This window comes from Filicampus tigris, chromosome 4 (genome assembly GCF_054856515.1).
Source record: "Filicampus tigris isolate MCC_2025a chromosome 4, RoL_Ftig_1.0, whole genome shotgun sequence".
In the NCBI taxonomy this organism is placed as follows: Eukaryota; Metazoa; Chordata; class Actinopteri; order Syngnathiformes; family Syngnathidae; genus Filicampus; species Filicampus tigris.
This window is the reverse complement of record NC_141220.1, coordinates 16054010-16066344: the sequence shown is the minus strand read 5'-3', so window position 1 is coordinate 16066344 and position 12335 is coordinate 16054010. Positions and strand designations below refer to the sequence as shown.

General features: G+C 41.3%; 1 protein-coding gene across 8 annotated transcripts in view; it reads right to left on the bottom strand.

Annotated features, from left to right (window-relative positions):
* The window catches only part of otogl (otogelin-like), a 39752-nt gene extending 27767 nt beyond the window's left edge, over window positions 1–11985 (bottom strand). For 5 of the 8 annotated variants that reach the window (XM_086029157.1, XM_086029156.1, XM_086029160.1 and 2 more), the window contains exons 1-20: window positions 11864–11985; window positions 11613–11655; window positions 9959–10037; window positions 8997–9075; window positions 8817–8909; window positions 7746–7900; window positions 7160–7281; window positions 6863–7068; window positions 5700–5827; window positions 5241–5347; window positions 5041–5147; window positions 4695–4841; window positions 3748–3856; window positions 3623–3669; window positions 3395–3540; window positions 3005–3131; window positions 1205–1382; window positions 996–1120; window positions 463–672; window positions 128–296 (exon numbers count right to left, since the gene is read on the bottom strand). In XM_086029157.1, the coding sequence (XP_085885283.1) occupies window positions 128–296; window positions 463–672; window positions 996–1120; window positions 1205–1382; window positions 3005–3131; window positions 3395–3540; window positions 3623–3669; window positions 3748–3856; window positions 4695–4841; window positions 5041–5147; window positions 5241–5347; window positions 5700–5827; window positions 6863–7068; window positions 7160–7281; window positions 7746–7900; window positions 8817–8909; window positions 8997–9075; window positions 9959–10037; window positions 11613–11655; window positions 11864–11909 (2423 nt within the window). In that variant the 5' untranslated portion in view covers window positions 11910–11985. The remainder of the gene's footprint in view (window positions 1–127; window positions 297–462; window positions 673–995; window positions 1121–1204; window positions 1383–3004; window positions 3132–3394; window positions 3541–3622; window positions 3670–3747; window positions 3857–4694; window positions 4842–5040; window positions 5148–5240; window positions 5348–5699; window positions 5828–6862; window positions 7069–7159; window positions 7282–7745; window positions 7901–8816; window positions 8910–8996; window positions 9076–9958; window positions 10038–11612; window positions 11656–11863) is intronic. The other 3 variants (XM_086029158.1, XM_086029163.1, XM_086029161.1) reach the window with 2 other exon arrangements.
* Between the last annotated feature and the right edge of the window lie 350 nt (window positions 11986–12335).

Sequence of the window (12335 nt, the reverse complement as noted above, 5' to 3'; positions counted from 1 at the left end):
GCCGTATTTAGAGAAGTGTGACATATTGTAAATCACATTTTTACTTGAGTTCTTCAAAAAAAAAAACCACTATTTAAACAGGGGTGTTTTCACATCATATTTCCACTGGAGACTAAAGAAGTCTTACAGTCGCACACATCGCTGGCGCACGTCGTCATAGTAACTGCCGTCAGGACAGCCACAACCCTCAGCGCAGTCGTCGGGGTTACACATCTCCTTGCTGGACAGAGCACGACAGGACCGCCCGCAGGACGACACACACGAGTGGTACAGCATCCCTCCGAGACACACTACTCCTATATGTACACAACCAACAGGAAGAATAGACATGACCTACTTTCTGCAAACAAACAAAAAAATCCCATAAGCCCTTTCCCATAATTTATTACTACAATTATGCAAAGATATTGTTTTCGAATCTCGACAGTGATTAAACTCACTCTAGCGGCTCTCACAACTCACCGCATTCGGAGACGTGCGCTCGGAAATTAATGTCAACTCCATGCTTGGAGCAGAGCAGGGCGTAGTGAGCCAGAGCAGTGCACAGACAAGCGCTCCCGCAGCGGCAGGCCTGGTAGCGACACTGCTGCCGGTAGATATTTGGACCAATGTAGCCGTGACATGGGGTGAACACACTCCCCAGGAGCACCTCACATTGGGAGGCATAGAATACTAAAAAGATATGCACACACAACATATTAACTATAATACGCACAATGTTGGACAATGTTAGAAGCATGCAGCATACATGTCTTAAAAAACAAGTTCACCACTATATGTAAATAAGATGGAATTATAGTTTTGAGAGATCTTTTTTTCACACGTTTTTGTTTTGTTTTCCCTTGCCCTCCTACTTGAAGCCCTTTGAGATTATTTTGTTATTAAGGGCTGTATAAATAAATTTGACTTGGCCAGTATTTGGGTCAAATTATCTAATGTACAACATCAGGTGTGCCCAGTTTCCACTGCATTCTCACTTTAATTCATTTAATTACCATTCTGTAGGTTCATCTCACAAGGGTCAACAATGGGCAGGTTAACCGGCGCAACGCAAGCTGATGACACCTTCCAAGCGTTTGCATGAAGCTGTGGCGTGCCCTCAATCATACCAGCAGGAGACCTATACACAAATGAAATATACAAAATGCAATAAAAACAGACTTCTTTGGCATGCCTGGATTAGAAGTGAAAAGTGCAAACTGACAGAAAGTCATCTCGAAGATTTCCATTCAAGGTCCCGCAAAGGCCAAGCGTCAAACCACGCCAGCGGCTGTCTAGCTGCAGATGGACTCGCCCACCTCTGCCGTCATAATGCAGCCTCAGACCCACCCGTGCCTTCAGTTGGGTGAACACAGAGGTCAGCTTGCGCACATCCATTGCATCTGCACACCCAAATGGAAAAAAAAAACATGTACAAGATTGGTAGGGTGTTCATTTGATTTAAGACTCTTCCGTTGTGTTGTGTCTAAAACTGATCCACTTTAAATATGGAGCAAAAAAAGATATTTGTCTTTTTGATGGAATAAAGATGGTTTTACTCTGCATGCTTCAATGAACACAATTCCGATTTTTTTTCCTCTCAAGTGCTACAATTGGGATACATGTCATGGCAACTGCAGGAATGATATGCAGACAACCATGTCTGCCCAAATAACATACATTTACCCAATTTAAATCTGAACTACAGAGAAATCATCCAGCATTAAATATGATGCAAATATAGTGCCTTAGCAGCATCACATAAATTTGCAAAAATAATTGCAGAGGGTGGCGGTCAGTAGTGCAATATGATGGTTAGTCTCATTTAAACCATTGATTGGAAGAGTCAACCCAGGCAAAAAAAATGAAGGTTTTGGAGTGGCCTCGTCAAAGTCCAGACTTAAATCTAAATGAAATTCTGTGGCGTAACCTTTGAAAGGACGCTCATGCTCGAAAACCCTCCAGTGTTGCTGAATGAAAGCAATTCCGCAAATGTAAAACCATTCCAAAGAGTGGGCCTAAAGTTCTCCACAGACTTGTGAAAGATTCATTGCCAGTTAAAGAAAAACGCTTGATTTAGGTTGCTGCTGCTGGGGCTCAGCCAACCAGTTATTAGGTTTAGGGGTAATCATTTTTTCACACGGGGGCATGTAGGTTTAGATTTTTCCCCCTTAGCAATAAAAACTGCATTTTGTGTTTACCTATATTGGCTTTGACTAATTTTCAAATGTATTCGATGATGGGAACATTTAAGTGTGACAAACAATCCAAAAAATAAAAAAATAGGGAAAGGGCCAAACACCTTTTCACACCACTGTAGGCATTGAATAGGAGTTGGGCACTTGCAGGTGCAGTGGACATCAAGCCTGTGTGTAATATTTATTCTATCTATTTCATGTTAAAAAATGTAGAGGATAGAAATACTGGATGGATTAAAAACAAAAATAAAACACATACAAGATGTTTATATTGCTAGGCTGTTACTTTTTTAGTCGAATCCTCTCAATTTGTCTTGACTAGTAAGCAGGTCAATTTAAACGAGGAATTATCTAGTGTTACTTTAAAGGGGACCCAAACATTAGTTGAAACAAGGCATTCTGATTAAGATTGTGTTTGTGGAATATGAGTTAAGCAGCAAAATCCACCCGTTTTTAGCCATCTCAGGGGGTGGCCATTTTGTCACTCCTGGCGACTGAAAATGACATCGTTGTTCATGGCTCAGTTTTAGAAAACAGGTGTGCTGTGATTGGTCGTTATCATGGCTCAGCTTTAGAAAACAGGTGAGCTGTGATTGGTCATTACCTGAGCCCTGAGCAACTGTGATGTCATTTTCAGTCGAAATACGTGACAAAATGGCCGTCCCCCGAGATGGATAAAAACGGGTGAATTCTGCTGCCTTTCAATTTTTCAGACTCTTTTGCGTAATCAAACACACCCAGAACACAAATGACCCAGGAACATTATTGCTGTTTCCAAAAATGAACATAACAAGAAAGTTAAAGTGAATTGGGTCGTCAATAGCCACCATCAATATAAGGCAGGATGGGTGCTGAGTTTACGCCGATCATCACTCCTCCTTCTCTGGTCAGAGTGATCTGACGGCTGACATCCTCCTCCAGCACCAGAGTCACTGATTGAATACACACCTGCTTCTGTACACATGAATAGACAGTTTATAGATTAGTGTGTATGAGGACATACTGTATGAGGGGCCATCAGGAACACAATTCAGGATTACTGTGTATGAAAGTGAGGCTGGTACACTCCGATGTGTGTGGAGGTGTCGGTCGTGTCTGAACAAAGGAAAATTCAGTATTGTGTGTGAGAGCGTTTCCTTGGTGTGTGTGACAGCTAATCCTGAATTATGTCCCTGACGGCTCCTCATATGGGTGTGTAGACTTCATCTCTTTGGCACCTCAGTGCATGTCGTGTACTGCAGCGTGACAGTAAATCTGCTGCTGCCGCGGCTCTTTGCAAGGACGTACTGGCACGCACCCGGCTGGAGAAACATCCTCCCATCGAAAGTGGTCACAAACACGTCGCCCATCACCGAACACTCAGCTGAGGGTGGGATGGACCAAAGTAGTAAAATGATAGCTTCATCGGTTCACTGCTTTCTCAGCCAAAAGTCAGAAAGTCTCACCGGTGCAATTGTTCTCGGTGCAGTTCCATACACCTCCCATGCAAATACTAAAAAAAGCATTAAAGTCGTTAAACAGCACATTGGGGAAATTCCTCTTTCTTAATAGAATACATGTCAACACTCACCAAACATTGCAACCTTGTCCAAGCACATGGCCGTGCACATATGATGAGCCGTGGTAAACACATGGGCACTGAGACGCAGCTATGCATGTTCCATTTTGGAGAATAAGCCCTGGTGGAAAACAATAGCATGATCAGAGTTGAAATTAGTGGCAAGCAGAGAAGTGCCCCGCCTAATCACGCTTGGTTGGAAAAATAACTTCAGTTGTGAAATGAATATCGATCCGGAAAAAAACCATGTGGTGATGTTTTGTTACCTAGGTAGTTTGACATCAAAACACCCCAAAGGTGAAGAATTATAGCACCCTTTTTGTCTTTTCAAGCCTGTCTTATTCAAATGAGCCAACGTTTTTCTACTGCAGGGCCAACACAGAGTACAGTATTTGTTACCATGTTGATGAGGAGTGGAGCTACTTATTGAGCACAAAAAAAAAAAAAAAAAAAGACAGTATACGTATTTTTCGTACTTTCACTCGTCAGCAGCAATTCAAGACCAAGATGCCAAATTATACAGATCAATTTTGTAATCTGCAGATGTGTGCATGCGGCAGACATATTACCTCCAGTGTTACGTACAATCTGATTGATTTTTTTTCCGGGTGAAATATGTCCCACTCACAGACAGTTTGGGAAATAGGAATGATTAACTTAGTTGTGTAATTTCACACTTAACGGGTGGGCAGGTACTCCAGAAACCCAACTACAATACCACAACATGTCATCTCTAAGATCTTTTTGTTTTTACTTATTACAGCTAATTTAAATCATGCGCGTGTGTGTGGTTTTCTGCATTTCCATGGGAAAAGAAATCACAGCTAAAAAAGCGCATTCCACTTCAGTACTGTAGTTTTACTTGCTATGGCCTAGTACCGGTATTTAATTTCTATATATGTATAAAAGAAACACTGGTTTTCATGCAAAATAATCAACCAGCAGTGAACACAAATTACTAAGTTCCTTGTCTTCACTACCATCAGGACAGTAGCAGCCGTCCAGGCAATGCAGGTTGGTTCCGAGGCACTCTTTTTCAAAGGTGCAGGTGGGAGGGCAGCAACTGATACAGTCGCGGTACACAAAGCTCTCCTCGCAGCCATCATCTACAGGTAAAGAAAGTTTCACACACACATACACAGCCACGCACATGCGCACACCCCCACACCCATAAACACTAAAAATTATGCTGAATGAGCAATTTTAATCACTTCCGGTCGAAGGCGCGATTGATGGATGCTTCTAAAAGATTATCCTGAGCGATCATTCCGCTGTTCACATTCGGAAGTTGTACTGAACACTTACTGCAAGAGGGAAAGCTATCCCTCCACTCCCTCACTGGGTAACCCACATGAGAGCAGGCCCGGGTGTATTCCACCAAGGCCCTGCAAAATGTCTCCTCATCGTCAGCTCTATGGTAGAAATACACTTCGAGTGATGTGGGACTGTAGCTGAGCTAGCATATTAAAATAGTGGCGCGTCAATAGATAGCAGACGTGACTTACAGACAGAGGTCAGCGACACAGCCGGCCACGAATGGGTTGGGATCAATATTCTCGTGACAGGACAGAAATGGGAAGAAAAGGAGAGCGCTGCATTTCTCGACAGCATCCTGCAGACATGAATGGCATGGCAATGGAGACAAAAGCTGCACAAACTATCTGGATGTCAAAACCCAACCGTGACGCTTGCCTGATATTTACATACGCAGTAGTATCACAATATACCACATTGCTTTTCTTCTGCTATACATAAATATATCGGAAGTCAATTTCAGCAAGAGGCAGGGTACACCCTGAATAGGTCACCAGGCAATCACAGGGCACATACTGTATATGACAGTGATGGATGCAACCACCATAATTGTACTGGCATACTTAATCGCTCATTGAGTAGTTAGATATTACACGGTCTGATAAGTATCTGTAAAGACTTTCAGTGCAGCATGAAGATGGGGTTCTTACGTCCATGTCTGATTCTGAGTCACAAGGTCCATTGAAGTCGAGGTCCACTGAGGGACAGGCTCCTCCTTCATGAGGAAGGTCAACTGCCCAGCTGTTAGCAAACACTGTAGGCTCATCGGTTCGAATGCCTGAAAATACACAATCAGGATACACAGCACATATGGACAGGCAGCGATGAAAAGGCACTGGAACTCCCATTTTCATGGTGAATCCTTTGAATAATCATCAAATTTGATATCATGTTGCGCCCATGGTGGCACAGCTCAAATGAGTTTCACAATGTTTCAGGTTGGGGACAGTTTAAGTGAATTCCAGCATACAGACACTTGCAAAATTTATAAAATGTATGTTAAGGTACCAGAAAAGTCTATTAATTAGATTAGATTAAAGTTGCAAGCAACAATGAAAGGGCCCTCACACTCACTTTTTTTGTGGCAAATCACCAAGATAATGATCAACTTGACAACATGCTATTTCAACATTAGATGGTGTCGACAAAAAAAAGCTTTGCAATTTAGAGTTGTGTATTTTCGTATTTGATCAAAATGGTAGCTCCAAATTAAAATGGACGACTTTGAACATTATCATCAAACTTTGACACCATGCTCCACCCATGTTCGATAGGGTAAGCAAAAAAAAAAAGAAAAAGTTCAGCAATTTAGCATCACCCATTTTTCTTTGATACCTGCTTCTGCTTGGGGCTCATTTGAGCCAATTCACAAGTAGGAACTCTTGAAAGTATGAGCGCTGGGATTCGCACAAAATCATACCAAACTTTCACCATCAAAGTCAAACTTGACATCATGCTTCTCCCACATTAGACAGTGTAGTCTCTCACTAGTAGGATACCTGCCTCCAATTGGGCCTCATTTGAGAGAATTCTCTTGTTGTAATTTTTAAAAACACAAGGCCTGAAATTTGCTTAAAATGGCTCCTTCAAACAAAAACGTCCAATTTCCATTTCAGTTTTGGGCGTGGGTCTTTGACAGATTTCTGTGCCTCCTGTTATGATCGACAAATCCACCCAATTTGGTGTAAATCATTGAGACAGAAGAAACATGAACAGTGATTCCAAGAGAGCGTTGACATTGCCTGTTACTCAGGCCCTAATATTAACTGAGAAGATTTGTGAAGGGATAAGAGAATGAGGTAGCGGCTCTTACCGTGGGCGGTGGTGAGGTCATCACCCGCTAAGTGGTTGAAATTGCCACACAAGCCACAGGGGGCACCCTGGTGCTCCTCACTCATCTTCAGGTAGACCCCTGAGCCTCCATCCCAGGCCAGAGAGAAGCCAAAAACACTTTTCACCAGCAAGTAATCGGCCAGCCGCTCGATAAAAACGCCACCTATAGTGTGAGGCAGACTGAGCCTGCAATTACACAAAGACAGGCATTTTCAGCTTTGAAAATCCTCCACAAAATAGGCTACTGACAACACGATTATGTTTGCACATCACATACCTGCGTCCTCCCTGGTGGACATGGTATGCAGATATATGGATCTCTTCCTCATTTGGGAATAGCAGGCTGAGAGCTCTTGGACATGAATACACACTCCCGTCACACACTCGGCTGTTGTGCACCTGAAGACACGCCAAAGGTCCAGTCCGATGTGAGTGAGAAATAACACACGCAAGTAAATCGGTTGTGAGCTGCCGATTTCACCAAACGTATCTGTGAGGAAGTTGTTCTGAATTTTGCAGGATTGTGATGGAAGAGCTGCATGCACCATACATGGATCTGCACATTAATTGACAAATTTAATTTGGCGGCTTGGTAACTAAACGCTGCCACCTTGGGTGAAAATACAATCCATGTTTTTACTGTCTTTTTGGGGGCTTGCAATTCCTCAACATAACTCACTCCCTTATTTCAGGCTGTTCTCAAAAAGTAGCCTTGAAATTTGAATGAAAATGCATCACGTCTGTGTTAACGACATATCTAATATATAAACCCTCCAATACTAAGGGGCAAAAAATAAATGCATTTAAATTTGTGATATGACTTTTAAATTTTTTTTTAAGATGTTCAATTTGCTTGTTCTTACCCACACAGTATACTGTGGCGTTGCAGAATGGCAGTCCTGTGCCAGGATGTAGGAACACGTTCCAGGAAAGTAGAAGTAAATCCCATCAAAGGTCTCATAGTGGTGCTGACCCCAGGACCTGCAGATCCCGTCTCTGTCTTGACCCTGGTTGGGTACTGACGGATCAGTTTTAGGTTTTGGAGACATAAATTCAGTTAATTAAAAAATGTGATACCCTTCTCACGTTTATCATTTTATGTCATCATTTGGATTTCCCCTCAACCGAACCCCCCCGAAGGCTTTTCACAGTTCACTGAATCTCCACAGCTGACGATGCTGACATTTAGGGGGGTCTGATGGTGGATAATGTGAATCCTCTTATCTTCTTAGTAAAGGCCACATTTTTACATCTGATACTATTTATCTGTAAATGAGTTGATTAAATACGTGATTACCTGATCTACACACGCTGAGCTATTAGCTATATCTAGATGAATAATCAGTGATATTGAAATGGGCTTTGGCAAAATAAAGCACTTTGTTATTGTGAAAAAAAATATTATCTTGAAGGCTCAGCTTGGTCCCTATCTCCTTGCAAAATGTGTGTGGATGCCAAATTAAATTAAAAAAGGTCTTTATGGCAGTTCTTCTGCTGTGTGTGTGGAATAGAGAGCAAGGGATCCGCTGAAATTAATAATGTTGTAGTGCATACAACTTTCATGAATACTTGCTGAATAACCAGGAAGTATAACGTGCACAATAACATATGCAAGCATAATTACAACCGACTTCTTCAGTCGACTGAAGAATTTGGATTAACTGTGAAACATCTTCAACAACAACAGTCCAATTGTCTTTATTCAACCTTTATGGACTTAAGATTCACCCACTTCCATTCATCCATCAATCCATTATCTATACCGCTTATCCTCACAAGGGTCGCGGGCGGGCTGGAGCCTATCCCAGCTGTCTTCGGGCAGTGGGCGGGGGACACCCTGAATTGGTTGCCAGCCAAACGCAGATTCGCCCACTTGATAAATATTTGATCGATAATGTGTCTCATTTTTGCATTTGTGTTAACATTTTACTCACTAATTTGGCAGCGGTCTCCCAGCGCCTGGAATTGGGTACAGTCACACACCCCATCATCCTGACACCAGCCACCATTGAGGCAGCCACAATATTCTGGTGAGAAAAATAACACGCCTCCAGCTTCCTTCCTGTGACATCGTCATAATCAACATCTTGATTTTTCAAACCAGGAGTGCTTACCTGACGAAGAGTCTCTGGCTGTATAGTTGCGCAAAATGCTGCGTGACAGAGTGTCGTCAGAGTGCAGCGGTCTGTATGTCTGATTAATGGTTTAAATCAGTGGTTGTCAAACTTTATACACCAAGTACCACCTTCAAAACACTTCCAAAAGCCATCCCAGGACCACCATTTTGACCAACATTTGGGTGGGTTCTAACTGGGAAGACAAATTCCTTGTGTGTTTTTTTTTACCTACTTGGCCAATGAATGTGATTCTGATTCTGATTAAAATACAGTGGCATAGTGGGTCTAAGTGCTCAATAAAATGTGGCATTGGCTTTATTCCTAAAAAGTACATTCAACACTTTATATCATCAGCCATTGTAACATTATGCACATCGTAAACATTAACACTTTTCTTAAAAGTTAAAACACTGCACTTCAATAAAGATTCAATTAAAATGTACTGTACATAAATTAAATTGAAATTGCACCTAAATATATGCTCTAAAATGTAAACTGCAATTTTATGGTACTTCATTGTTAAATACAACTGGACTGTAGCTATACTTAAAATGTGTACTGTACTGGATTAAAAAAAAAAAAGTTTCAACAGTTTATTCAGTGAGTCTTCACGTTCCATGAGAGGGAATTCCACACTCTAAAATTGTTTGAGAATTGTTGCTTTCAATTATTATTATTTTTTAATTGGGATATTTGATAAGGTCAGATACCCAAACTGTTGCACAGCAGCCTGTGCATCATTGTGCTTATAGCAAAAAGCTAATTTGCAGCACTCATCCCTGAATGGGCTTTTAGAAATAATTCAAATACAGGTAGAAAAACAGTGACATATACACATTGCAGATGATTAACTTAATAGAAATTGACATGGTCTCTTTGAGAAAGTGTAAACGTGTGTCACATCGTGTACAAAGACAGCTTTGTGTCATTTAAGTGTGTGGTTTTGTGAGCGCCCTGACCTGCTCTGATTCTCTTCGGTGTAGTGTACCAACCACATCCGAGAGGAGATCCCGTTTCCTTCGAAGTGCATTAGCCCGTCTGCACACACAATCGCAAACAAACACACACTAGCGGGAAAGAGTGGTGAGAAGGAAGGTTGAAACGCATTTTACATCACTCACTCAACACGTCATTCGGTACACACATTGAGCACCAATATCTGTATCAATACGTCTGCTTTCCAAAGAGTTGGATCTGAACATGGTGAGGCAGTTAATTTTTTTTACATGCCAGATATCTGGAACAACCCCCCAGGTATTGTAACTTTAATGAAGGCCTTTTTATCTGTTTCTGACTCTTAGTAAATCACATTTAAACTCACTGTGCAGTGTAACTTCTATTCTCCTGTGTTATAAAATCTTTATTTTTGTGCTCTCTTTCAATAATGCTTGGTTGAATGTGTCACTTTAAAAAAATTAATTCAGCTGTAGAGGTTGCACTGGTGTGACCAAACTGCCAAGGAGTGGGAAAAAAGGTCGTGACTGACTTTCAATACCTCTGTGCCAAAGTTTTAATATTTGCTCAAGTGCATTTTTTGTGAACAGAGCCTGAAACTGTTATACCTGTATTTTTAATGTATTGAAAATATTGTATTTATTTTCCTACATTTCAATGCCAATGCCAATACCAGCAGCATAAAAAAAATAACAATATTATCGCTTATCATGATAGTTTTGGGGAATATATAATCGGTGTAAAACACTGCTATTGGGACAGGCCTAGGTGAGTGTCCTACGTCCATCAGATATAAAGTGCAAATAGTTGTGGATGATAAGAATGAGTGACTATTTCATGAATGTTGAGTTAAGGCCCAATATATTAAAAAGCCATAACAAATACTCTGACACAGAGAACTCCGAGCACCAGTACTTTTGCATAAGTTGTCGGCCAGGTGGAATTGTGATTCAAATAAATAACCTATGTTGACCGCATCTTAGTGAATCACTTACCGGGTAATATTACCGAAAAAGACAGGCAGCAATTTTGTTTGAAATAAAATGAGCGAACATATACAAACTGCGGTGCTGAATCTGATGCAGTCGAAAATTTGGGTGCAGCTAACTTCTGTGCAAAGGAAAAAAAGTTGGGCGCACCAGTGCAAACGCGAGAGCCCTATAATCTAATTCAACTGGAATTGTACATTTCACACATATCAAACACAATATCATCACCACTCTAAAATAATCGTCTGTCATTTTTTTCAGTTTTTTGCCAGAAAACACAGAAAACTTAAATAAATTGTGGTTATATTTATTGCAAAGTAAATTAATTTAATTTCAGGAGTAAAAATGAATGCTCTGTTAAACTAAGGATGTAGCCAATTTTAGCAGAGAAGGCCAGCATCCTGAGGAGAAGAAAATATATACAGTATATTTTTTGGTCAAAATATATACTTCGGCCATTATTTTAAGAGGTTGACGATATTCAGTGTTGTTGTTTTCCATCCATCCATTTTCGACAGTAGTAGTCCTCATTCAAGTCTCCACGTAGTGGGAGAACATGCAAACTACACAGAAGCCATAACCTTGACTGTGAGGGAGATGTCCTAACCATCCACTAGTCCTACAGTGCTGCGCTGCCCATGTTGTTTGAAAAATATCTGTATTTATTTACCTTTGTATCCTTGCTTCTGAACCTGAAGGTCGATTCTGAGCTCCTAATGATACCGGATAAGACAATAGAAACACAAGTATTTTAAAATCTATCATTCAATTCAGTCTATCTATCCCATAAATGCGGCGACTGAGCATGACTTGCTCTGCCCTTGAATACGTTAATTCGCGGACATTGTAAACCAAGGAAACCAACCAGCAAACAAAAAACAAACAAACAAACACAGGTTTTGAAAGAGCTGTCTCGCTTACCCTCCACAAGAAGAAGGAGGAGGAGGTGGGAGAAATACAACAACATGACAGCAATCCGCCTCTGTCCGCTTGAGTCTCATCTCAGAATCAGGTGCATGTCACTGGTCTCGGGAGGATATTTGGACGTCGGTGTCACCCCTCCCCCCCCCCCTCCCCTACAAACTCCCCCTTAAAAGAAAGAAAGAAAGAAAGAAGAAGTTGTTCGCATTACAGTCTGCTGCAAGTTGGAGGGGAAGCTCTAGCTACCTACCTGGTGATGACACGCAGCCCACTCAACAGGTGACCACGAGCCCAGATAAGCTAAAATGTTCAGGTTCTTCCATATTAACAGCAAGAACAAACTTATTAGGTATGAAACCCCAATGATGCGTTGACGAGAACAGCAGGACAGGAAGAAACAAGCAACAGCACCCGCCATTACTGTAGTCAATTTCATATCAAAAGTACAGTATTATGAAATATTCGTTTCTCC